The sequence below is a fragment of the Neopsephotus bourkii genome, unplaced genomic scaffold, assembly GCF_033783945.1.
Source record: "Neopsephotus bourkii isolate Nb327-2 ecotype Australia unplaced genomic scaffold, CSIRO-AGI_Nbou_v1 NB_533, whole genome shotgun sequence".
NCBI lineage: Eukaryota > Metazoa > Chordata > Aves > Psittaciformes > Psittacidae > Neopsephotus > Neopsephotus bourkii.
The window spans coordinates 2,303,470-2,331,428 of record NW_026901034.1 but is presented as its reverse complement, the minus strand read 5'-3'; the positions used below and the strand labels follow the sequence as shown (position 1 = coordinate 2,331,428).

Below are 27,959 nucleotides of genomic sequence, written 5' to 3'. Positions count from 1 at the left end.
AACCAAGCCATCAAGAAGTACAAAAATCCTAGTTTTAAAAAAGCTGCTCCCTGGTGGAGCTGCCTCCTGCAGCCGCAGCCCCACAGGGGCTGGCACAAGTGCCAGGGCTTCAAGTGAGTCGACAGCATTTGGATGCAGAGGATGCAATGGTACTGCTGGCTTGATCTACAATTTACCAGTGCTGGTGGTCAGGAGACACCTCTAAGCTCCATTTCATAGAATCATAGAATCCCAGACTGGTTTGGGTTGGAAGGGACCTTAAAGCTCATCCAGTTCCAAACCCCTGTCACAGGCAAGTTGCCACTATACCAGGTTGCTCCAAGCCCAGCTCAATCTGAGCTTAAACACTGCTAGGGATGGGAATTTTCAGCCCAGGCTGGGCTGGGGCCGAACATGCTCTCTGGTCCTACCAAAGGGATAAAAGCTTATTTCAGAACCTACCAATCTAAGTTTTTTTACAGTCAGTTTGGTATGTCATCTTGGTGGAATCCTTGTAAGGTCTCTTCAAATGGACAGAAACTGTATAATTGCTTCAATGCAGTGAGGAGCTCATGTGAGAGAACATATGCCCCAAAATTTATGTCTGAGTCTCAACATGTCTTTTGCTATGAGGTCTAACAGAATGGAGAGCCTCCAGTCAAACATGTTTTAATACAATCCAAGATTCTGTACAATGACAAAAATACCATTGACATATAGCAGTGATTCGAATGATAGGGTGGAAAACCAATTCAGCAGCACAACTCCACTCATGTGAAGACAAACGTCACCCCAAATACTGCACACACTCATCTCAACTATAAAAAGCCTGAAATTCATGACAGACAGAAAGGCATCCCACCATTAACAGCCAGGTGCCCAGGCCTCTGATCTACCCAACAATTGCACTCCAGCTGTTGACTGCAGGAACCAGCCCTTGGTCCCCACTGGACATGCAACACTGTCTATGGTGGTCAAAGGAGATCACTCCCCATCAAAAACGAGAATGGATTTCCAAGGACAAGGTACACAATTTCAATGCACACGCACCCCAGCAGTTGATCAGTCTGCGAGTGCCATGCGACCATGGTTAAACACAGATATCACTGGCATGAAGTTGAACTCTAAAGAACAGTGCTCCCGCCCCTCCAGTTTGTGTTCAGTTATCTCCACACAGAGGAGATCGGAGTTTCCCTCTTGCCTTTGTTAACTGGCTTCTATTAACAGGAGGCTGATTAATGCTTCATTTGGCAAGGGAGCATGTCAAAGCACATGATCTGCAGGAATGACAGTTTGGGTGCAGTGATGAAGTCTGTCCAGCCTGGCTGAGAGCTGGGAAAAGTTCTTTGGCCTTGAAAGAGCTCAGATGCCATTTACAGTAAATAAGAGTTTCTGATGTCAGGAGTTTCTGGCCTTTTCTGCCTTCAAGACAACATTACAAAGAAAAAATGGCTTCTCAGGAAAGCAAATGCTCTCCTGCAGGACTGCAGAAGCTGATGCTGTCACTGCTGCCAGCAGGACAACAAACAAGGCCTACAAACAGTTGTTCCCAGTTACAAGGTGACTAAAGCACTTCACTGGGGTACTTGAGATAACATGAACTTTCTGACAAGGTGCCCATTGTAGTCCTTGTCTTAAAAACCAGTTTGTGGTCTCCACTTCAAGAGTTCTGCACGTTACACAAATGCTTGGCTTAATTACCTGAACTTTGATATGGACTTGGTCAGTGACAACTGTTAACTACAGACAGAAAACAACTGGAAAGAAACTGCTGTTCCTCTAAGATGTTTCACAACCATAATGGGGATTTGCACAAGAAAAGAAATACCTATTTTCACTGAACAGAAGGATTGTGTGAAGGTGACACAGCATCCTACAATTTCTCTTGCTAAAGGAATGAATTAAACCACACGTACTAGTGCTGCAGGATGCCTGAAGCAGGGGAGCGCTGTTATCAAATTAAACCATCCCTGTGACATGTGCCTCATGACTGATATGAATCCTGATATGAATCCCAACAGGCAGCAGGAGGATCACCCATGAACCCTTTTACTCCCTGCTGGGATTTGCAGACTCATAGAGGTCACTGCTCACTGGGCTCAGTGTGTGCGCCAAGCACACAGAGAGAGACAGAGTGCAGTAATGTCTTACTTTAGAATGAAGATTTACCTTTAAGACCCATGCGAAAAGACTGGTTGGCTGTCTAGATAAGCTGCCAAAAAGGGCTCTTTTGTGGACCTTTGATGCTTGGGGGTCAGAAGTTGGACTAATCTGGCACAAGGGAAGCTGAGCTGAAGCCTGTGACTGACTTGTGAAAGACACCCAGGCCTCAGCTGCCCAAACCTCACTTGTTTTCAGTGCTGCTCCTTGGATCCTCACTTAATTTCTGAGCAACCAGGAGTTATTTCTGATTTTAAACACTCAAACTCCTGTGCGCAGGGAAAGGAACAGTGTTTCTCATATATGGCCTAAGGCATGGTACAGCATTCAGGTTTCATTGACATAGCTGCATCCCACAGAGATGGGGAGGGAAAACCCCACCATCACTGCCAGCTGCAGGAGAGATTTTCCATATAAAACCTATTCAATTCTGAGTGCAACAAGTCCCGCCAACAGCTTGAAGGAATTTGACAAGCAGCTGAAAATTAATGCCATTGTGTTTGAGGTTTTCAAGGGCACCTCAGACAAGCTCCAGAGCGAGCAGATACAGACAAACCTGCAATTCCATCTCCATGGAAGAGACTCCACTAAATGGGCTACATTCTTTGTTCGATTCCTTGTGTCTGAGGAAGCTTGTGGGGTCCTAGCAAGTGCAAAATGATACAGCTAGCTTTGAAAATATAACAGAAGGCAACGTCAGCCAGTATTTGTAAAAAGCCAGATATGACTGTTTTGAGTTCTTCCCCATCAAAATACATTAAATATAACTGAATTATACCTTTCAAATCAGTTAAACTTATGGTAAAGCTCTGAAAAGACAGCTGGACAGAACTCACCCTGTGGGAAGGAAAGAAGAGTCTTGAGTGCTGACTCAAACAGGGTGAAATAATCTAACTGCAAATATATGTGGTGCAAAAGACATCTTAAACTGTTATACGTGAAGTTTAATATTTCAAAGAGCTATTTTGACAGAAGTTTAAAATGGCACCTAAAGAAGAAAATCACATTTTTTGCCAAGTTTGTTCAAGTGCTTGACAAAAGGCAACGCTTTACCAAGACACTTGGTGTTTTCACTGATGGAAAGCTAAACAAACCAACACAAGACTCATACCACCCTTCAATGCTGACATGATCCTGTCCAGCCTGAGACTTTATCACTATAAATGAACTTCATGTAATCACATTTCCCCCACTCTAAACAATTTTTTAGGCTGAACTGATGAAAAAAAAATTAAAATTCCTCCTTCCTTTCATTTTACCTGTGGAGGTACTAGCCCATTACCCACTGAAGCTTTGAGAACATCCTGCTGTATGCTTTGGACTACCATCGATGTTTATGGACTTGTGCTTTGGGTGGGAGCTGTTCTACAGCAGATACCAAAAGTTTTAAATGAAGACACAGGGCTACCTACAGACATTCCATGCCCAAGGCATGCTTGAGAGAGCTGTACGAAGTCTCAGGAACGAGCAAAAGCCTTTTTGCATCATCCAAAACCTGCCAGAATATTGCTGCCAAAAGTGTTATCTTTTTCAGGATACTGTCACTGGAAAGACTCATGATATAGAGAAACAGTGTCACCTAGAGTTCTCCTGGGAAGCTTGTCCACTCCCAGAAAAACATTACACAGAGGATTTCCCTCCCACCTCCCTTCATTTACCTGTGGGGAGAGCATTAAGCTTCCGTACCACAATGTCTAATTCCCCAGACATGTAGGGATATCAGATTTAAAGCTCCATCTCAGCTTCCAGGAACAACGAAGAAAGGGAAGTTTCTGAGCACTGCTCTGGCTTTCAGCTGCCTGGTACATTAGTCAGTCTGAAGTCACTATACTGATATGGAATAGGAATGTAAACAAAATCAAGCCTTCGAGATATGGTTGTCCAGTCTAGATGCCTTTCTCAGAAGCAGATTTCTCAAACAGATGCAACTAGAATGTGTCAAGGTTTCAGGTACAAGGAGAAGTACAATGAGCAATCATGGTTCTTGTGGGAATTAAGGGCTTTCAGAACTAACAAAATGCTGCTGATTTGTCTGCACAATCCCTATAGTAGGGCAGTGATTTTATGAGCTACTGTTCTATATCAAATCTGAGGTCATTGGTATTCCCTGTGAGCAGACATGTTTGATAGTACTGGCTCAAGCCAGGTACTGGTGCCAGTGGCACATAGCTCTACAGTACACCTCAGCCATCTCTGGGCCTCTGAGGAGCTGCATCAAACTACAAACCTACCCTTGTATCCATTTAGGATGGTTTTAAATCATTACATGTTCATTACTTATTAACAGGACCTGAATCCAGATCTTTAGAGGTGAAGAGCAAAGGAGTTAATCAATCAGATACATTACTTCACCTTGGCCTGTCTTAAACAAAGTAAGGGTAAAAAACTAAGCCATGCACTCAAATGCACCACCTAGTAATGGCTAAAAACCACTGACCCCAGCAGCAATTATGTTCTAACTTGGCTCCTGCATTAGAATTTGCCTTGGGAAACCTAGATCAACTGAGAATCTAGTTGATTAATGACAGTCAACCATTCATGGTGTCCAAGAAGCCCCACACCTCCAAGATAGAGATCTGGAAGCTTTCAGAGCACAATGGCTGATTATTGAAGGTATTGCAGTGGCTGGTTCTTCCGTGGTTCAGATCTGCATCGAGGTAAAGAGCCTGGCCATCACCACCTCCTGCAAGAAGACAAAGACAAGCATAAGTGGGTCTCTGAACTTCTTAGCATGCAAAACTGCTGTAACAAAAAAAGACTTAAGACTTTTCTCATGGGAACAGCTGGAAGCCCTAAGTGATGTTTGCTTGCCATCTCAGCTGTAACAGGTATGATACAATGCACAGCTTTTATGCAATGCACACCATCAGAATTGTTTTTGTTTCTTTTTTTTTTTTTTTCATATAAAAAACCCCACCAGTAATGCAAGTCAATAAGAACAAGACTCAAATGCCTGTGTTTCAGATTCGGTTTTCAGTGCTGGAGGATGCTGGAAGTTACCAACTGCGCATTTCCCCTCCAGTAAAGAAAAAAAAAAATAAAATTGTGTTGGCAGTCAAAAATCAAAGGTGGGAGAAGAACAAAATCAGTACGTGATAGCACAGGCTTAGTCTTCTAAATTACTGCAAACCATGTCAGAGTTGATTAGAGCATGTGCTGCTAAATGCGAAATCAGCCAACACTTGATGTTAGAGGAGATAAGCAGGCTAGGTGCTGTTTCAACAAGTGTCAAGTAAAGGTTTTTGGGAAAAGGACAAGTATGATTTTATACCCATTCCTTGTAAATTCCATTTAGGTTACCACATTACTAAGCAGGTTTTTGCCAAAGTCAGCAGCACCACAGATCCAATAAAGTTCCAGAAGTATGAACATGTTCTATAGTTTACCCCATATTTCAAAAGCTTCAGGGCAAAGTAAGTTCCCCTTCAAAAACTATTTCTCATCATGAATTAGGCAGTGTGAAGGTACATCTCTGCCCAAAGCTATGACTTACTATCTTCCTCTAAAGCTCCTGATATGCAAGTTTTCCCACAGAAAATTTCTGTTGGGTAATAATACCAGGTTTTGGCCACTTTTATCTCTAACTGTAGTGATCTGAATTACCCATATGGCAAATACAGGTGAACTCTTTATCTAAGGGAAGAGCTGGGAGGACATATGCTCAAATTCTTACACTGACTTACCTATAATGATGCATTCGCTGCTGCCAGCCATGAACATGGAGGCTGTTTTGGAAGGCAACTTGAAGTGCCGAGCTGATAAGAAGGGAGAAAGGTGATCTGAGGAATGTGATGGGGCACTGCTGGAAGAGAGGGTGCTGGAACTTGGTGAGGTGTAATTTTCTGTCTCTGACCCAGGCTCGGCCAGTTCTGGGTGTTTTATGATCACCCATTCGTAACGTTCAACTTCTGGCTTCAGCTGCATAGGGGCAGAGAAAAGCAACACTTTAGTTAGTGCACATGCACTACACAGAGAGCTCTGCACAGCAAAGGATGCTCAAGCCCCTCAGACTCCACTCGCACAATTAGCAGTAAAGATTGGATCAAACTGGGATCCATCATCCCTGGCAGTGTTCAAGGCCAGGCTGGACGGAGCTTGGAGCAACCTGGTGTAGTAGAAGGTGTCTCTGCCTGTGGCAGGGGGTTGGAACTAGAGGAGCTCTAAGGTCCCTTCCAAACCAAACCAGTCTGGGATTCCATGAAACTGCCTTTTAGGGCAGATTTTTTTTCTTTCTTTATACCTTTGCTTTTTAGGTGACTGAAGGCCTGAGGCAGTGTTTTCTGAGCTACCTTATTACATCTTTTAAGAAACTATTCTGTGCAAGGGAAGAAAACAGGCTACAGAAACCTGAGAACATTTTCTCCTTCATGTTAAGGGTTCAGGAGACTTTGTAAACTAGGAGGGCATAGAATTCAGCCTCTTCAAGTGGAAGGGAAATAAGAATTACTCACACCATTACAGTGGCTCTGCTGTGCTACTGGGTAATTCGATGAAATTTTACTCACCCTAAACACAAAGCATTCCCCAGTTCCAAAGAAACTCAGCGTGCTCCCTCCTCGCCTGCGCTCGTTCCAGTCGGTGGACAGATAAGCACCACAGACCTAGCACAAACAGCTTGGTCATGAGGCTTTTACTGAAGGAGAAAGTCTGGTAAACCAACTGATGCAAATGTTTCAGGGTCTAGAACTAAAGGTTGAATTTTAGCTTGATTTTCAAAACCTTTGTATTAGCGGATTAAGGCATCACAAGTACTTATATCAAGATAGATTTAAACTGCTTTAATCCACTGGTGGTTACCCTTAAATCCCAAGAGTTTTATAAATTATTTCACATCTCTGAAGCCTTAAAGGAGAAATTATCTACCATAATGCCAGGTACCAAACCACAAATGAGTCCAAACTTGTAAGGCCTGACTCTACTTCCTCAGTTTGGCATCCAAAGCAACAGTATTGTCACAAGTTACAGTATGAGCTGTTCTGCCTGAATATTTTCTGGTCATAAAAAGCAGTCCTAGCTTTCTCCAAACTGTAGGTTATAACCGGCTTAGCTAAGCCAATGCTGAACTAGCTCAGATATTTAAAGCAGCCTATTCAGACAGCATGGGGCTCACTAGTTTCCAATAAAGGAAAAAAGCTTTGGAGGGCTGAGTTTTTCCGTGGAGTCTTTTGTTTGCTCTACAAGGATTTCTTGCTACCAGCAATAAGCATAATTGTTAAGTAGACACAGACCAAACAAGGAAGCTCTGAAAATGGGATGAAAAGAACCCCGCAGCAGAGTTCTTTTATAGAAACATTGGTTACAGAACTGTTCTCAAGTACATTTGCTGTTTTGCCCCCACCAGCTTTACAAGCAGAGCTCCTAGGACAGAATTACTGAAGAGGAGGTTTTTCATAGAGGAAAACAGTGTGCATAAACAAAAACGATGTCCAGAATTCTGTTTGATCTGATATGCCTGAGCATGTGAGAGCTGGAAAATGTGATGGCAAATTTTATGCTTTCTAAAAAGGTAACTATAGGCACATGAATAAAGGATGAATGTAATCCTTTGCAAAAAAAACAAAACTCACAAGCAAACCCATGATATTTTTCTCCTACATTTTTTTGTTTGTTTGTTCAGAATATTTTGGGTTTTTTTTAGGGGTAAGAAATGAACCACACTATAAAACCCAGCACCACTTACAAGGCTGGACTTTTGACAGGCTCCAGGACAAAAAGCAAAACCATAAATAAATATTTTCCCTTTTTGTAAGCCACTGGCATGTCAGCACAGGCCTGGGATGACCAGAAACCACACATGGGCCTATGAAACAGTCTGGAGCATTAGCATTAGGTAGATGCAAGTAAGACTAGAAATGGGCTTGTTTCACAGGCAGTGATCCTGCAGGAGCATAAGCAGAAATATAAGCCCAGAGGCTGCAATAAGAGCCTGAGGTTATACACAGAACATGTGGAACTCATGCACAGCAGTGCAGACAACCAATGCTCATTACAAGAAGCCCTGGGCACCTCCTGGGAGGCTCTGGGAAGCTTTCTTGATTGATGCATTTTTGTTTTCTAAAGAAGCATGAGACGAAGCTAATGTTTTACATTGTGCTGTCCAACACTGTCATGCACAGCAGAGCAGAGAACCAACCCTCATTAGATAAAGCACCTGTGCATACTCCTTCTCAGGTTCTCAGAGCTTTTGTGGTTTGTTTTTTTCAAACAAGAATAACATGAAGCTAAAACTTTTGTTTCCATATTATGTAATCCAGTATTATTTATACTACTTAAATGTGGCTAATTTTTCTCCTCATATCCTAGAGAAAATGAAAACACCTCAGCCTCTCCCTCTGAATCTGCAATTAAGTGTCTGTCCAAGAGCAAAATGAGTCCCTCATCCCACACTGCTTACAAGAAAAAGAATAGCTGACCAAGACCTTGTTTACAAGATTTACCCATGAAAACACAGTCCCATAATCAATAAATGGAACAATTTAAAACAGGTATTGTTAAAAAAAAAACAACCAAAACAACCCCCTCCCTTGCCCAAGCAATTTCAGGTCTCTTGCTTCCTCATTTTAACAGTGGTGTGTTGCAATACAGCATTAAATAAGTGCCTAATCCCTAAATGAACCAGTTGTCTTTTACCTCACTTACCTCTTTTGCTGTAGTCTTGATGAGGAGAAGAGTTGGTTCATGTCCCTCGCTGTGAGAATAGAATCTGAAATACAGAGTTCATGAACATGAGCACTCAACTACCACCACCTGCAGTTCTGCTCTTCCTTAAGGTCATGTACCTCTTCCCCTTCCAGCTGATGAAATGTTGAGAAAGCCACCTGAAAACTAAGCATGTTCCTGCAAATGCTTTCTACAGTCCAGTGTAAATATGAGTTGAGTGTAAACAAGTATTATTAAGTAGTTCTCCTCTACTCTGTTCTCTGTACAGTTGTTTATGCCTCTTGCAGAATAACTTGAAGACTATCTATCACAATGGGCATTTCACAGCATTTTGAGTGAAGATAACTCAAAGGAAGTCGTGTCCTGAGGACTGATGGCTGTGTTTGAAGAGCTTTCGGCTTTCATAGAAAATAATTATGATGTGTTCTCTTTGCTTGCTTCTGCTTTTTCTCATGGGCACACAGGGATGGCGCACCAAACCACTCCCCACCTCAGCACCTCGGCTGCAAATGTCAAAGTCATTATTAGGAGCTATAGGATTATAGTCTTTTGTGTCAAGTGCAAGGAGAACTCATACCTAGTTTATCCCACCTCAAAAGTAACAACAATTGAATTCATTGGTAGAGGAATTGCCAGTTTCAATTTCCCTTATTCTCTGGATCAGTTGTGGCTATCTGTCAAAAGAACCTGCTGAGCAGCCACTGAATTAAACCATTCATACCCGGGGGGAATGAACCAGTCTCAGACCAGCACATTCTGGGAACCGATGGAGGTTCGACTCTTCCATTTGGTCCTGAACAGTTTGAAATGAATTGTTATGGCCTGGCATATGAAGTACCCTGGTCAAATGCTGTAGCCAATAGGAGGAATTTGTCACATTTACTTTCCATCTCAAATAATATTCACTAGATCGAGTTCTGATGAGGCATGGCTTTTTTGTAAATCCGGTGAACAGTTCCTGTTACTCTTTTTTGCCCTCCAGGAGAGAAGAATAGGGAAGGGTTCTCCTTACCTGCTGAGACTACAGCCATGTTCCGAAGTGGTGAAAAGCAAGAGGGGCTGGCAAAGTGCAAACCGCTCTGGGATCCACGACCAGATATCTCGCATCTCTTTCACGCTGACAATTCCAGACTTGAAGTTCTCGGCATGAACTGCTAAATGCACATTCTGCCTGAGGAATACAACACAAAACATACAGATGCAATGATTTATCAACAAAACAAGTGTCAAACTACTGACCAGTAACATGCAAAGACATGTTACACTAAATGAATGCTACACAAACACTAAAATGTTCACTACAATGAACACTGGAAGACCCTAGTAGATATGCTGTTGTTCAATGCTCCAGCCCATGGGATTAGAAGGCCATAACCTAGTGAAGATAATAAACTACTGCAGTTTAACATAATCCTCAAGTGATAGTGATTTGGCCTTAATGAAATATCTGGAGCATTTCCTCTGTATGGCAGCTGTGGCTTGCACCTTTTATATAGAGGACACAGAATCCCAGACTTGTTTGGGTTGGAAGGGACCTTAAAGGTCATCCAGTTCCAACCCCCTGCCATGGGCAGGGACACCTTTCATTAGACCAGGTTGCTCCAAGCCACATCCAAGCTGGCCTTGAACACTGCCAGGGATGAGGCAGCCACAGCTTCTCTGGGCACCCTCACAGGGAAGAGCTTCTGCCTAAGAGCTCATCTCAGTCTCCCCTCTGTCAGGCTAAAGCCATTCCCCCATGTCCTGTCCCTGCAGGCCCTTACAAGATGTTCACAGTGGTAAGAAAGCAAACCCCTCCTGCCCCAAGGGGTCCAATACAATTGTAAGAACTGTTTCATGGCTTTTAAACTTTCATTATTACTTGAAGGTAATAATACTACTAACCACCATCATCATTTCAACCAGCCTTCATTTCTGATTAAATAAGCTCAGACCCCAGAGCCTGGGAATTACACCAGTGTTATTGCAGCCATGGCTGATGTTAAAGACATTTAAAATTGCAGGAATGACAGCCAAATAAAAGTTTAAGTGACACAGGAACTTACACAAGACACTAAATTACTGAACAGCTGTTAGTTAAAAGAAGCTTTAGGCAGCTTGACCTGCATGTAGGGGTTCAGTTGCAAGTATCTTCCAATTCTATTTTTTTTTTTTTTGACAATCCCACAATCTTTCAATATTTGACAATATTTGAAAATCTTTCCTCTAAGTTTCACAGAGCATAAAGAGAATCTCAATACTACGTATCTGCATGTATCTGAATTGCTTAGCTTACTCCCCAGATCACACAAACTATATGGGTTTTATTATCTTTCTTTTCTGTAGTACCAAGAAATCAGCAGCATTTGCACTGCTCTTGACTGTGGTTCTTGCCTGGTGCTACCTTAATGTCAGCACTGCTAGTAAAGTACCCCCTTAGGTCACTTAAGAAAAAAAAAAAAAAAAGAAATAAAATCACTGCTTTCTCTAGCAAAATGAACCAAACCACTGCTTGCATTTCTACCCTGTGTTATTTAATTAGCAAGGAACTTATGTGGACATCTATTTAAGCAAGCTGCAACTACTTTAAAATATTTCAACTGCTTTAAAACTTGCATTATCATGGACATTATTTGTGCAAGCAAGCTTGTACAGCAAGCTAAAGGAGAGATCAACCAAACAAAGTAAGAGCCAAGACTTGAACCCACATCTTCAGAATCTTACTTTAGGTCTCAGCCCTCCTGGTCCTGTCTAGTCTGCAGTTAAAGACTGGTGGCACTAAGGAACAGAGCTGAGAAACAACACCTTGGTTTCCATTCATGAGGAATGCTATTTTTCTCACATTCAAGGAATTAATAAACATTCAGGGCAGTCAACTAGTTTATTACAGTGGCTTTCTGGAGGAAAAGTAATGATGATAAAACAGGGAAACCTCATAATTATTTGTATGCTTGCTCTGTGCATTTTCACACTGATGTGATATGTTTAGGCAATTAAACTTAAGTACATGTTCCTAAAAGGCTCTCAACCTCAGCATACCTTTTCTTTTGCCTCTGTTGCTTCTCCTGGGTACTATGAACTAGATTTAAGGACTTCCCTACACAGAACCCACTCAAAGCCTGTGTTCAGCAGCATTCATAGTAACGCATCACCTTCAGTACCCTGTGTCTTCCTACAACTTTTCCATGTGGGTAAAATATCACAGAATCAAAGAATCACCCAGGCTGGAAAAGAACTTTAAGATGCAAGTCCAACTGTTCCACCAGCACTGCCAAGACCACCACTAAACCATGTTACTGAGGGCCTCATCTACATGGCTTATGAATACTTCCAGGGACGGTGACTCCACCACTGCCGCTGAGCAGCCTGTTCCAATGCTTGATGACCCTCTTTGTGAAGAAAACTAGCTCTCGGGTAACTGCAGAGAGTGATAAGGTCCCCCTGAGCCTTACCTTCTGCAGACTAAACTCCCCAGTTCCCTCAGCTGTTCCTCATCACACACTGGCCCTTCACCAGCTCCGTTACCCTTCCCTGGACCCACTCCAGCACCTCAATGTCCTTCTTGTAGTGAGGGGCCCAGAACTGAACACAGGATTTGACGTGCAGCCTCACTAGTGCCCAATATAGGGGGATGATCACTGCCTTGGCCCTGCCTGGCCACACTACTTCAGCTTTATCAGCTATAGCTTTTTTGGCTATATCAACTCTACAACCAGATCTTTTGAATCAACTAGAAAACATTTATCCTGGTGTTGGTCATTTAAGACTATTTATATCCATTGAATGTCACCATTCAGTTAATAAATGCAAACCATAGCTTGACAAAAGGATATGAAATAAAATGACTGGCTATTGGCCCAGGCATAAGTCACAGCTGCAGGTGCTTATGACTAAAACCCATGTCGAGACCAGTGTCAGTACAGCCTGCACCCACATCACACCAAACTGCTGCTTCACAAAAACAGAAGGTTTTGGACAGGGGTCAGAAAATTGCAACCTGAGTTACAAGTGTCTAACCTGTATCCATCCTTGCATTTTGACAGTATTTCTCTAATGACACTGAAAATCATCTACTTCAGTTGGGTAGCTGCTGTTCAGAGCAGTAAATGAGTGAAAATGAACAGCACAGTTTGGCAAATAAAAAACCCCAATGTTTTGGTTAGTATTTCTTAATGAAAATTAAATTTAGTCTTCACCACTCCAGAGGCCTTAAAGGGTTCTCTAGTAAAAAACCAGCACTTGGAAAGGACGCTAAATTCGAACTGGCACTGCCACCAAAAGTCCACCTCTAGAACTGAACAAAGTCACTAATCTTTTACCCTGCATTAGCGTTTTCCTCAGCTCTTCATGTTGGCTTATTAGGACTGGCATGACAACTTGCTATCAAATGCTGATGTTGCAAAGATGTGCAACTTTATTATACCAAAGGAAATTCAATTTAGAGAAGCACAATTTAGAAGTTTTATAAAGCAGCTTATTTGCTATTTTCATAGGAATGCTGTTTTTTACATCTATATAATAAATAAATTGAGATCCAGAGACCTCAGTGTTCCTGAAGATAAGCCAGTGCTGCTGATGTGCGGGTAGCTGCTGTCACAGTGGATATCTCTGTGGTATGCCAAGACAACAAATACCACACTCCAAGGTCTTACTCACTGAATTACATCTTCCTGCTCTGTTTTGTCTTGGGTTAAATCTGATATGGTCAGCATTACCTTTAAAATCCATTATAATTTCAGTTAGAGCATAAATACATAGTACAAGTGATAAGCTGTTTGTCAGTCACACATGGCAACAGAAGCCATATGTGGTGCATAAACCTGAAACATACTCTGTGTTGAGATCACTGTCAACAGACACCCTGTACCTAAGTCCCCTCAAAACTGTGTGCTTCCTCACAGAAATCAAGGCTTTCTGCTTTCAGAACCTTGTAACTGCAGTAAAATAATACATGGGCACTGAAGATTTGCTTGGCTGGAATTAACAGTCTGCTGATTTCCTAGAGGTAAAATCCTCAAAACACGGAGCATGATACAAAACATGCTCTGATAAGCCTGTTAAGGTGTTATTTCAGACATGAAAACATGAGTAAATTAATTCCAATTTGATTTTATAGATTAGTACAAGTGTTAGTGCGCATCACTCACTGAAGTTAACTCAGGGCACCTGCAACAAGGCCACGATATTCTTAAAGGCATTAATTTAAAGCCATACACCTGTGGTATTTTAGACTCACAGGGCAGTCTTTCTTCTTTCCAAGTTCTCTGCCTATCAGATATCACAATCCACTGGTTTTGTTCTTTAAGATTTGCTTTTCAGTCCAAGACATGAGGAATGACTTCATTAACCACTAATGCTACATGGCTGAGTAACTCTGACCTTCCTGACACAGGAAAACAATCTTGTGTCCTTGCCTCTAAAGCTCCTACCTACTTAAAAAGAAATATAATCTAGTATGATTAGAGACAAGTGACTTGTAGGAGTGTGCCAAGTTGGGTTCAGTCCAACATCTTTCCAATTAACTGCAGAAAGCTTGCAAAGAGGAAAAAGAAAGCTGAGGATGTCTCACATCTACTGCAACACCATAAACCACGTTCGGACGTGTTTCTGAAGACATCACTTGAGATGTTTTAAAGCAATACTTTTTCTTCCAGTGTGGAAAGGACTTACATCCCACTGTTAACATTATTCTTTTCCACTCTGGAAAACACAAGCTTGTTGCACAGAAGCACTCTTGTCTGGCTGGACCCACAACCCCTTATCTTACATCTTTGCAGGTGCTTTGAACTAACTTTTCAGGAGTGCACTCAGGAGGTGTTATACAGCAATCAGATGCTGGGATTGCTGCGCTGCTTCTCCAGCCCCACCAGCAGCCATAAGGACAGCCTTGGAAAGAATAACCAGCCAAAAAAACAAGAAACGAGCAAAGTGCAAAGATTCAAGTGGTTGAACCTACCTTCTGGGAGATGCAATACTGCAAACAGGAGGGGTGCAGTGGGTATGGAATTGACAGAAGGAGAACGTGTAAGGAGAAAGACAAAAAAAAAAACAAAGATAGAAAAGATCAGTGATTTCCTACATCTACGACATAGTGAAAGAAAGGAGCCTGGAGAGGAACTAACACAGTGAGGTTAGATTCAAATCACCAGGCATGAGAAAAACAGACAGACAGGTTAAAATATTTCCTATTTCTAGTTGTTTTTTTTTTTCCCTTTTTTGCTATCTGCTTGTAGAATGAACAATTCATCATCTCCTTACACAGACCAAACACATCTGGACAAGAGAACTCACATCTAATCAAACACCGGTGATGATCTGAACTCTACCCAATGTGATGTCCCAGGGCCTAATAGCCTTGTAATATGAGACTGTTAGTCTCTTCCAAGAGATGAGCAAAATAAAGCACAAGTTAATTGTAAATCAAACTGCGAGTCTAAATATAAACTGTTGGAAAAGAGTCAAGGGAGCTTTACATGTATTTAGGCATATGGATGAGGTTCAGCTGACATTTACATTATTTTATAGGCTAAAGTCTGCTACATATATATCTCCATATGTATGGTATCTGCTTGCAACCATTGTAACTAACTCAGCAACACAATTGGCTGTAAGATATATCACTGGCTGGTACCTTTTGATTTTTGAAGATTTGGAGAAAATGAAACTGTCCCTCTAGAATACCAAGTTCCATACATCACACCCACTGACCCCAGCAGATTTCCAGAAGTCATCCTCCCTTCAGAGGTCAGAACAGCTGATAAACTGTTCAACACTTCAACTTTGATTTAAAAAACAGCTGGGAGAAGTCTTCTGCAGTCTCAGAAGGCCTTGGGAGAACCAGAACATCTCTACAGCACCAGCATTTACAAGTATGTACATTTGCACTTGGCAAGATGCGGATTTTGTTTAGATTAATGCATTCATGTATTTCCTATCTACATGGAGATGTCTTTTACTATCACACTGGAGCTGGATTTCATTTACTGGCTTCACAGCTGTTTTTTCCTCATTTCTGAAAAGAAATTCTGATCATGCAGTCACCTTTTGAATCACTATCCTCACTCTTTATCTTCCATGGTTCCTTCAAAATCATTATTTCTAATGGTACACGAGCCTTTCACAAAATAGGACAACTCCTGCCTACAATTAATATACTCTGGACTGTCAGCAGGCCTCCAGCCAAACTAATTTTCAAAGTAACCCGTAAGTAAGACTCACTTCTTCCTTGCTCTATTAAAATAACTCCCCAGTTAAGAAAACTTTTCCCAGCTGACAGAGTGTTTGCCTACTTACACTGCAGAAGCTGCTGAATTCAGTCCTGGGCAGAATGAAATTGACATTTTATACAAACAATCTCATATTTAAAAATTATTTTTCACATTTTTTGGGTACTTTTCCTCTGAGTACACTATCAGTGTTTCCCCCAGCTTTGCTAAAACATCTTTTAGTTAAAAACAGCCTGTGAAAGACACTTCTGAGATCTAATACTTGCAATGAACATGTAGCTGTAAGAAGCAATTATGAATTGATCACTAAGCTATGAGAAAGTGTGTTGTTTCTCTTGTATCACAACATTTCAGTTACACTTCTTGTTACAGTCCTTAATCGTAATGCTTAATTTTGTGGCTGCAGATTCTCCTGCAGAGATCAAAGATCAGCAGATACACCAGCACATATTGTGTCTCCAGCAGTCATCCAGGGATGAGTGACCAACTGCTCACCACACTGAGCAGTCTCCTGAGGTCACTTGGGCTGTCTGCAGCGAAAGCCCTACCTCTTCTGTTTGACTGTGATGCCCTTCTGCTGCAAAGCCTTCTCATTGGCCATCTGCAGCAGCTGGATCTCCTTCCGTGAGAAAAGGCGGACAGCAAAGGCCTTTTCCAGCAGCTTCTCTGGAGGCACTGACTTGGCAATTTCCCTCACAAACATTCGGATGTCCTGCTGTATGCTGTCAGACTTCATGGGCTGCCCAGCTCTGACTTTGCGAAAAAACTTTAGAAGAGCCAGTGCTACGCGATAGAGAACTTTGTAGCCTTCCACCAGGAACACATCGAAGACCCGAGCGATATACACCATGGGCAGCTCTCCGAAGAGCCATCGCTGCCAGTCAGAGTATACCTCCAGCACGTCCTCAGACACTGCCACCATCAGTTTATGCGCTGCCTGACAGTACTTGTTTGCCAGGTCTCCAAAGGTCATGCAAGACGACTCGAAAGCCAAGAACGTCTGGTCAATGAGCCGCTTGGATGGGTCATTACAAGCAAGGATGCGACAAACCTGCTCAAAGCACTCAGCCTCGTCCTTGCTGTAGTGCAGGAGCAAAGCAACCACTGAAGGCAGTGCTGGGCAAAATGAGATATCTGGGAACTGATTCGCAATGCACAGAATGATCTTCCGGACCGCCCCAATACCTTCTGCGTTCAAGCAGTATGTGGGGACCAGGGTGTCATCCACGAACTCTGGCAATGGAAGGGAGCTACCGCTGCGCTTCCCAACAATCTTCACCACAATGTCTCGGTACACATTCGCATCCGGGGTGACTGTACGGCATGGGATATTGCTGAGAAGCTTGTGGTACACTTTGGCTCTCAGGAAGTGGTTCTTGGCCCAGTAGCCTTGGCGGGCCAGCTGCTTGAGCTCTGGGAGTTCAGGACAGGTCAGCTCCTTCACACCCTGGCTCTGCAAAGAACTGTCCATCTTGTCCCAGTCCACAAAGTGGCTGTATTCATCCATGGCTCCAGGAAAAGCAAATCAGAACTCATGAGAATGGAGATGCTATTTAGTCATCGAACGACTTGCAGCTTTTGCTGCAAAAGTAAAAAAAAAAAAAAAGAGACAGGTTTGACTAACAGGTAATCTCCCATTTTCTTTAGGAGTACACACATACATTTAACTTGTTCCTGCAATGCCAAAACTGTTTTCTAAAGCAAAGAAAGTTAAAGATACATGCCCTTTTATTTTTTAAGTTTTACTTCCATTCCTCCAGTAACATGTAAGTAATTTATCAGTGGCAACCTAAGAGGCTGATTGTGAGGACACTTCCCCAGGAAGTGAATTCTGTAACTGAAGTTCCAAGCTGAGACATGGATATTTATGTTAACTTCCCACTTTGAGAACAGAAGACTCCCACTTCCAAAATACCTATTGTAAAGTCTGATCAATTTGCAATTGCTCCTCCTAATCTCTGGGGAAGTAACTTTTACTTGTAGTACAAGGGTGCAGTCTCACAAGCAGCTTTCACTGTCCTAATATGGTGTGGGCCAGTGTGAAGAAACACTAGACCTCCTGCTAGCCACAGCCATGAGTTCTTGGCCATTTCTTTGTGCTGGTGCTAGCATTTGTGTGGCCACATAGTCACTGACACCGTCAACCTGGTTCAGTTTTTCTTTTCCATTGGATAAGATGCATAGCTGTCTGGTCAGCCAGATCATGGCATCTTCCGTCTGACTGCTTACAAATGTGACTGAAAATACTCCCCAGTTAGACTTTTCCTGAAAATCATAGCACTGAGGGGTTAAAAATTAAGTACACAGTCTTTCAAATGGAAGGCTCCTAGATCTATTTATATCAATACAGAAAACAAAGATATCCAACCTGAACAATACTTTAGGAAAGAGTTAAAAATGAACCACACTGACAAAAGTGACTGTTCCAAGGCCAAGTTGGACAGGGCTTTGAGAAACCTGGTCTACTGGATGGTATCCCTGCCCATGGCAGGGGGTCAGAACTGGATGAGCTCTGAGGTCCCTTCCAACCCAAACCATTCTGTGGTTCTATGAAGCAGACCACCTTTTCTAGCTGTAGTACAGGCTCGTCAGCTTAAAACAGTTTCATTAAACTGCTTCTGGTCCTGCACTTGCACACACACTGATCAAACCACCCTCTAGAGGGCCTGCTGCCACCACAATTAAATCTTACAGATTCACATCTCTGCAATAGCACCAGCAGCTGAAAGATCACGTTCTGGCCTCCAGTTCCTCAAACCGCATGTTTACATGATCTCCTAGTTGGCTCCAGCTTTAAAGTACACCTGTGTCCCAGCAGAGAGATAGACTCCAACCATTAATGGCCTTTAATGAGCTACAACCAAGTCAGTGCAAAGCTAGAAGGAAGATTCAATAAAAGTGAATGAGTAACAGTAAGCAATGCATTTACCCACTGCAGGAACATCCATGCCAAGGTGTCCTCAGAGCCAGAGTAAACCTGGGAAGCACAAGGCAGCTGGTGCTGCACACTCTGCAAAGGCAGAGAATCCCTATAAACCACAACTGGCCTATAAAACTGTTTTGTGTAATTAAGACATTATATAGCAAGGTTAAATCAACAAAAACACATGCTGAAATGCTTCGAAAGAACTTTAAGTTATTCTTGTGTCAACAGACTGCAGAATGCGTGGCCTTAACATTTATCAGACTGGTCTTTCATACAAGAAGTGCATTAGAATGATTTGAAACTCATAAGGTAGATATCCTCCCTACTTCACTGCAGGAGACTAAACCAAACATTTTGTCTCAAGCAGACATAAGTTCATACACATACAACTAGCATTAGTTTGGATCGTTATATATTTAATCAGGACAATTTAAGATTCTGACTGAATATTAATCTGGGTACTTTGGAACCACATGCTGAAACTCCAAAATATAACTCACCACTTAAAAGGCTGGCAACACCACATATTTCAGTCAACTTTTGAATGGCTCTTCTCTACCAAATATCTACTGTTTCTTTTTTTTTTGTTGTTTTTTTTTTTTTTTTTAATAAAAAAAGGTTGGTTTTTTTTTTAGTTCATTTTTGTACCAGTCAAGAGGAACACAGTAATGCTTACCATGCTCACCATTTCTTTTTGGTGTATTCCTCCATATCTGAAATTACTTTTCAAACTGCAATTAAAGGAGGCAACACATTGTCCTGACTTCAGTTCTAGCAGTAAGATACGTTACGATGTTGAGAAATGACGCCCCTCAGTGTGACCTGAGAGCATGTGTTCGGGATATGCAGACAGTAACGGCAGGATACCAGTCCTTTGCAGAGTCAGCTCCATGAAAGTTAACATTCTTCTGTCATTCTCCACCTGGGAATCATAGGGAAACGCATGATTTTGAATTCAAATCCTAAAATAAGATCCTTGTGGGGAAGAGAAATTTAATCGTATTTAGCAGTGGCCAAAGCATGGAGAGATGAAACATTCTGTTCATGGCCACTTCAGTATAGGAACTGTTTCTATCCTGGGTGTGCTGGAGTCTCCGCTATGCAACAGTTTCCCCCTTTGGCCATCATCCCTTGGGAACTGCTTATATTTATACCAAGGAGGGTTAAGAAAAATGTCCACCATATGAGACAACTTCTAAGCTCCTAAGAGTTACATCTCCACTGTGCTTTTTCCTGTAAACCTTTGTCTCCCTCCTCCTTACTCTTTCCTATTTTCTACCATCTGGAGTCACAGGCATATTTGAAGTTTGCATTTAAGAGTAATTTTTCCCTCTGGAAGTTATTGCCCTCTCCAGAAACTAATGAATTTGAAGAGTATGTGCCCCTCGGCAAGCTCACTGAAGTCTGTGAGCTACAGGATGGAAGTCAGACTGCCAGAACTTTTGATTTGAGCTTACAGTTTTCCACAGCTGGGTAAGGCTGCTGGGCCTGCAAGTACGTCTGGCTGCCTCTGCTTTTCAAAGCTCTCAATGCTGCAAGACAAAAATGTCAGCAAAGCAAACGGGCATTGCCAAGTTGGCAGAGCATGACAAGCCCTTAACTGTGCTTGCAAATCCAACAGAATTACTGTGCTTCAGTGTAATGGTGCATAGCTCCTGACTCTCTGCCAATAGCTACTGTAAGCCAGCAGGCCTCAAACGGGAAGTACTTACTTGCCAGAGGAGAAGAGCCCAAGAAATCTCAGGAAGATTCCAGCCAGATTACATCTCCTCCTCCCACTCCAGAATCCTCCTCTATCCATCCCTCTGGACAAGCTCTCTCTGTTCTGGCAGCCATGTAAAGAGCAATGTTTAATTTGGAGCTGATGGGAAGAGGAGACAAAAGTTGCCTCCTGTTCAGTAGCAAAGGGGTAGCTGGTCAGGGCTGTCTCCTACCCTGGGGTAGCAAGCAGGCAGTACAAACTGCTATATTTGGAGGGATGGAAGGGTGGAGTGTCAGTTACAGTGTGAAAATAGGCAAGAATGGCTGCATAAGAGTGCATGTCAGAAAGTCCCACCTTCATAAAATCATAGAATAGTTAGGGCTGGAAAGGACCTTAAGATCATCAAGTTCCAACCCCCGTGCCAAGGGCAGGGACACCTCACACTAAACCATCTCACCCAAGGCTCTGTCCAACCTGGTCTTGAACACCCTGGGCAACCCATTCCAGTGCCTCACTGCCCTCACAGTAAAGAACATCCTCCTTATAACCAATCTAAACTTCTCCTGTTTAAGTTTTAACCCGTTACCCCATGTCCTATAACTATAGTCCCTAATGAAGAGTCCCTCCCCAGCATCTTTATAGGCTCCCTTCAGATACTGGAAGGTCTCACACACAGCCTTCTCTTCTTCAGGATGAACAGCCCCAACTTTCTCAGCCTATCTTCATATGGGAGGTGCTCCAGTCCGCCGATCATCCTCGTGGCCCTCCTCTGGACTTGTTCCAACAGTTCCATGTCCTTTTTATGTTGAGGACACCAGAACTGTACACAATATTCACAAGAGCAGAGTAGAGGGGCAGGATCACCTCATTCGACATGCTGGGCACGCTCCTTTTGATGCAGCCCAGGATACGGTTGGCTTTCTGGGCTGCAAGCGCACCCTGAAGCCGGCTCATGTTCATTTTCTCATCAACCAGCACCCCTGAGTCCTCTGCACAGGGCTGCTCTGAATCTCTTCTCTGCCCAGCCTGTAGCTGTGTCTGGGATTGCTCCGACCCAGGTGTAGGATCTTGCACTTGGCATGGTTAAACTTCATGAGGTTGGCATCAGCCCACCTCACAAGTGTGTCAAGGTCCCTCTGGATGGCATTCTTTCCCTCCGGTGTATCAACCGAACCACACAGCTTGGTGTCATCGGCAAACTTGCTGAGGGCGCACTCAATCCCACTGTCCATGTCAGTGAAGAAGATGTTGAACAAGACTGGTCCCAACACCGATCCCTGAGGGACAGCACTTGTTACTGGTCTCCAGCTGAACACTGAGCCATTGACCACAACTCTTGTGTGCGGCCATCCAGCCAGCTCCTTATCCACTGAGTGGTCCATTCATCAAATTGATGTCTCTTTAATTTAGAGACAAGGATGTCGTGTGGGACAGTGTTGAATGTTTTGTGCAAGTCCAAGTAGATTACGTCAGGTGCTCTACCCCTGTCCATCAGTTCTGTAGCCCCCATCATAGACAACCACCAAATTGGTCAGGCAGGATTTGCCCTTAGTGAAGCCATGCTGGCTGTCACCAAGCACCTTGTTGATTTTCATGTGCCTTAGCATGCCTTCCAGGAGAATCTGCTCCAAGATTTTGCCAGGCACAGAGGGGAGACTGACTGCTCTGTAGTTCCCTGGGTCATACATTTTCCCCTTCTTGAAAATGGGGGTTATATTTCCCTTTTTCAAGTCATCGGGAACTTCACCTGACTGCCATGATTTTTCAAACATGATGGACAATGGCTTAGTAAATTCATTTGCCAGCTCCTTCTGGACCCACAGATGGATTTCATCAGGTTCCATGGACTTGTGTATGTTTAGGTTCTCAAGATGGTCACGAACCAGATCTTTTCCTACAGTGGGCCCAAGGTCCTCATTCTCACAATCCCTGCATCTGCCTTCCAAGACTTGGATGGTGTGGTTGGAGCATTTGCCAGTGAAGACTGAGGCAAAGAAGTCATTAAGAACCTAAGCCTTCTCCAAATCCAGGGTAGTCAGTTCTCCTGACAGCTTCTGGAGAGGGCTCATGTTGTCCCTAGTCTGTCTTTTATTGGCAGTGTACCTATAGGATCCCTTCCTGTTATCTTTCACATCCTTAGCCAAGTTTAATTCTAACTGAGCCTTAGCTTTCCTAACCTGGTCCCTAGCTTCCCGGACAGCATCCCTGTATTCTTCACAGGCCACCTGTCCTTGCTTCCACCTTTTATAAGCCTCGTTTTTCCCTTGAATTTTCCTCAGCAACTTCCTCAGTAGCTCCTTATCCATCCAAGAAGGTCTCCTGGCCCTCCTGCTGCACTTAACTACCTTCGCCTTTCACATACAAAGAAAGGGTAAGACACAAGCAGAAGAGAAAAAAATATTTCAGAACAAGATGTTTGTATAAAAACATGTATAAAGATGAGCAGAGACCCATTTATACAATCTTGGTGCAACAAGCCTCTCTCCCTCTAGGTAAAGTATCTTTACAGAAGTTAGCATCATGCTGTGGGAAGTATTTTCCACTGGACACAGGATCAACAGTATGGATCAGCACCTGAACTGCACAGAACTGAAACGCTTTCAAGTACCTGTTAGAATACAAGTATACAGGATTGTAAGTAAACATTAGCAAAAAGTTTACATTACTCATAACAACAAAGCTTGAAAGTTGTGTGTACTTTGCTTAAGGGGAAGCAGTTATTACCGTTTCTGATCAGATTTACAGAACAGTAGGGATTAACACACAGTAATAGAACCAGGAGAAAAGCTTTTTTTTTTTAAGAACCACTACAACATTTTGAGATTGTCAGGTCTACTGGTCTATAATGGAGCTCTTGTGTAACACAAAAAACAATCCATGCAAGTGGGAAGTAGAACTAGAAAAATGCTATTAAAGATGTGTCAGAAACAGCTGCAAAGCAGGCAAGATTTCTCAGGGTTAAGTTTAAACTATGAAGGAAAGCAAATAATCACTACAATTGAAACCATGACAGCTGAACTGGCAGGATTTCAAGTCAGTGACTGAATTGTTAGCTTGCTAGAATGGCCACATTTTCCATTCCATTCCCTTACTTCTCCCCATTGTCATTTGGGAAACTTTCAGGAGACAGCAAGGAACTGCACTGAATTTGTAGGGAATGCACAGCAGAAGCCAGGGTGAAAGTCAAATTCTGATACTGCTTGAGACGAAGAACTCTACCAAAGTGTCCAAAAATATATCAGCAGGAAAAGAGAAGATTTGAATGGCAACTTACCTTCATTATGGGGAATATAAAGCCACAATTTTATTGAAGATAACATGACTTGGGACAACTTTAATAATTTTTCTTTGCTTTCCAAAATGCAGAAATTGGCCAACTGAAATACCTGAAGCACAACAACTCAGAGAACAATTGTTGCTTTCAAATCCAGAGTACCTGCAGCACTCCACAGTAGTGAAATAGCTACATCCTGATCTTAAAAGTAAATTCCAACTTTGATAAAACCTGAGATTGATTACTGCTTTTGAGTTTCCTAAAAATACAAACCACAGAATCCCAGACTGGTCTGGTTTGGAAAGGACCTTAAAATTTTCACCCAGTTCCAACCCCCTGCCACAGGCAGGGACACCTTCCACTAGACCTTATAATTAACCAGGAAAACTTTGTCCCCTGTTCCATTTAGGTGCTCTTGAAACTTTGTGTCCTGGAAGTTTGACTAGAGATTAACATCTTATTAAGATACTTCATGCAAATCTAGTGTAGGTGATCTATAACAAGAACCCTAAACTTGAAAATACCATTTAGTCTTACTCATGGACAGTTACCTTGGATTCAGGTATTTGTACTGGACAGATACAGATGGAGACTGACAACCAAATGGTTGGCATGCATTTTTAAAAGGTGCTAACAGAAGGCAGGTATCTTCTTTTCCTGCCCTACAAATCAAGACTAATGCTGAAATCCCAGACTTGCAGGATACTGTTTGCTGTTTATACTGTCAAGCAGTGATACAGCCAGGGAAAAGGCTTGCATCTCCTCTTTCATAACCTCATTAAACTATGCAGAAGCCACATAGATAGATAATGAGAGCCGCTTCCTCAAGCCTGTTAGCTATAAGTCCTCATCGCAGCAAAATAAAATGAAACCCAAACCTGAGTAGATGATTTCTCATCCTTGAGGAATAGTCAATCATGTCTGAGATGTTTGCTTCATACACCAAAGAATCTGATAGAAGAACAAAGCAACACAGCAAGACAGTAATAACTGCAGAATAAAAGACAATGAGGAGACAGTTCCTCCCTTCTCCCCCTGTACTTGAGTTCATTCTGCAGTTCTCCCTCAGCCCAGCCCCACAGCAGCACACCTTGACAACTCTGCTCTATGGATCTGGAAACACAACTGGACACCATGGTGCTGTCCTCCCTTTCCCAAACACCTCCTGACTGGAAGTGCGTTTTGCCACATTTACAGCTCCGGTTACTTCCCATGCCACATATCACTGAGGAATATGTGTGCATCAGAGCCAAAGTTAAGCACCCCATTTAGCACCAGAAAATGCTGAACACAACTACCTCATTGGGTGCACAAGAGCAATGTGAACTACAGTGATGCATTCCTGAGTGATAATCGGTTTTGGTAGAGCACACAGAGTTCATAGATTGCTTTTAATGCCATTAAATGCAGTTGGATCCCTAGGATTTGCCCTGGGCACTGTGTGCAGCACAAGCTGGGCGCCAGGAATACAATTCTGGATAATGTTCCAATACTAATTTACCAATAACAATGGACGGTTAGTTCCTGCTCCCTCCTCGACTTTTTAAATATCCTTATGGGACAAAGTCAAGAAACCTTTCCCTTTCCTGAGTAACTGGTAAATGCCTGATATCAGAGTAAACTACAAGGCAAGCCATTTTAGGCATCTAGAGGATTTATCTTGGCATGTCACTGCTGCATATGAAGGTCTGTACTAGAATCCCATGCTTTCATTCTTAGGAAAGTACTATTGTCTTCTTAAGCATGGTCTTTAAATCACCTGTGATTAATCTACCATGTACTTTATTACGGTCAAAAGTTCAGACAGACAAGGAGCTCTTTTCTGCAGGCCACATAAACAGTAGCTTATATTTAGGAGACTCTGTATCCCTTACATCTGCAAGCACTTCACTAGAAAGCAGCACCCACTCCTCCCCATCCCCTGCCCTGGGATGACATGAGCACTTCTGAACATAGAATCATAGAATAGTTAGGGTTGGAAAGGACCTTAAGATCATCTAGTTCCAAGCCCCCTGCCATGGGTAGGGACACCTCCCACTAAACCATGTCACTCAAGGCTCTGTCCAACCTGGCCTTGAACGCTGACAGGGATAGAGCATTCATGCTCAGTCACTGCTGATCCTGTGAGCTGTACTGACCACTGAGATGCCACAGAGGTCCCAAATACACACACAGACCCCAAATAAGATAAAGTCTGGGAAAAAAAACACCAACCAACCAAAAACACCAACAAACCACAAACTCAAAATGCTTATTGAAAAAAAAACCCAGAAGAGAAAAGAAATGGTTAATGGTTCTACAAAGGGCCAAAAAGGCTAAAGAACAGAGCATTGTAAGAGGATATTGAGTGGTAAATACTATCAAAGACATAGATCTGGAGCTTTCTGTCATGTCTACATCTTTAAACCCCCAAGGATTAACTAGTAAAATTGAAGAGGAGAATTGCTATCTTCTCCGCCTCCAAACAAAAACACCATTTCATAATGAAAAAATAATCAATGTAGAATTCCAGACTAGTCGTCCATTATTTTGACTACAATTTTAAAATCAAAACGCCTTCATAATAACAGATGTGCTGCTGAGGTTATAATCTTACTTGTAGTGTATATTGCTAATCTCTAGTTTTACTGGAGGGGAAAGACTTTGGGAAAACTAGTTCTGTTAGAAGGCCAGTAAGACAGTTAACAGCCCAGAGTACATGATACATAAGAAGGGGCTTATACATATGCTGATGGGGTTTTTCACCCACATGCCTGTTCTGAGTAAACCTAAAAGGACTTAATGTATCTGACATACTTACTCCTCTGTCTAGTGTCACTGCACTGGCCGATGGATTCAAAGCCTCTCAACTGGAGGAGAGGACTCACAGGCATACTGAAAAGCGAAGCAGGGGCAGGAATCTTGTCTCCATACAGAACGATATTACCAAAACCTATCCAAACAAAACAAAGAACTCCAATGGTCCTCCACAGCCCCCATATTGGCATGCTTTTATTAATCCTTACCTTAAGACTAGTTCTTGTATGGATCTTATGACTTACTCCCTTCTGCTGGGCCTGTTGGTGAAAAACATAAAAATCAGACTGTGCATGGGACAACATCCATGTGAACTGGGCACCACTGACCTCTACACCTTTAAAAAGCCTGAAGGTATCAGCCTTCACTTCTGCATGGCTTCCAACCTCCATACTTGCAATCGTGGTATACAGAACAAGATGACAAATATCCTCACAACAGAGAAGAGCAGACAAGTAACCACATTATTAAAGTGCTTACACACAAACAACTAATTTCTGTCTCTAAAAACACATGCAGTATTACTACTTGTTGCACCTTTGTCATAAATAACTTTAGCTAATCTTACTGTACCTTACTGCTGTGTTCCCCTCAGTTTTCCTGTGAAGTAAACAACTCTCATTAAATAGGCAGCTTCTGGAGCAGGTCTCTCCTCCTGCAAAGTGAGGGCATTTCACAGTATCACAGTATGTTAGAGATTGGAAGGGACCTCAAAAGATCATCTAGTCCAATCCCCCTGCCGGAGCAGGAATGCCTAGATAAGGTTACACAGGAACGTGTCCAGGTGGGTTTTGAATGTCTCCAAAGAAGGAGATTCCACAACCTCCCTGGGCAGCCTGTTCCAGTGTTCTGTCACCCTCACTGAGAAGAAGTTTCTTCTCAGGTTTAAGTGGAACCTCTTGTGTTCCAATTTGTACCCATTACCCCTTGTCCTTTCATTGTTTGCCACTGAGAAGAGCCTGGCTCCATCCTCGTGACACTCCCCCTTTATATATTTATATACACTAATAAGGTCACCCCTCAATCTCCTCTTCTCCAAACTATAGAGACCCAGCTCCCTCAGTCTTTCCTCATAAGGGAGATGCTCCACTCCCTTAATCATCTTAGTTGCCCTGCGCTGGACTCTCTCCAGCAGGTCCCTGTCCTTCTTAAACTGAGGGGCCCAGAACTGGACACAATATTCCAGATGAGGTCTCACCAGGGCAGAGTAGAGGGGAAGGAGGACCTCTCTCGACCTACTAACCACCCCCCTTCTAA

General features: G+C 42.7%; 1 protein-coding gene across 4 annotated transcripts; it reads right to left on the bottom strand.

The window, feature by feature from the left end:
* Positions 1–634: 634 nt before the first annotated feature.
* Positions 635–27,011, bottom strand: TBC1D24 (TBC1 domain family member 24). 4 transcript variants are annotated; one of them, XM_061350795.1, is made up of 8 exons: positions 26,912–27,011; positions 19,607–19,852; positions 16,553–17,585; positions 9,812–9,970; positions 8,779–8,842; positions 6,645–6,740; positions 5,823–6,057; positions 635–4,822 (listed from the first exon to the last, which is right to left on the bottom strand). In XM_061350795.1, the coding sequence occupies exons 3-8, from the start codon at positions 17,509–17,511 to the stop codon at positions 4,668–4,670; spliced, it is 1,668 nt and encodes a 555-aa protein (XP_061206779.1). In that variant the 5' UTR covers positions 17,512–17,585; positions 19,607–19,852; positions 26,912–27,011; the 3' UTR covers positions 635–4,667. The 4 variants fall into 4 exon arrangements, with proteins under 4 accessions (XP_061206779.1, XP_061206781.1, XP_061206780.1 ...); XM_061350797.1 differs by having other exon boundaries at positions 19,616–19,852; XM_061350796.1 differs by having other exon boundaries at positions 19,695–19,852.
* Positions 27,012–27,959: the final 948 nt, after the last annotated feature.

Coding starts and splice junctions, on each gene's coding strand:
- TBC1D24 (XM_061350795.1), bottom strand. CDS start 17,511: ATGGATGAATACAGCCACTTTGTGGACTGGGACAAGATGGACAGTTCT. Junction 9,971..16,552: donor ATCACAGTCAAACAGAAGAG/GTAGGGCTTTCG, acceptor TGTATTCCTCAG/GCAGAATGTGCATTTAGCAG. Junction 6,058..6,644: donor GGGAATGCTTTGTGTTTAGG/GTGAGTAAAATT, acceptor GCCCCTATGCAG/CTGAAGCCAGAAGTTGAACG.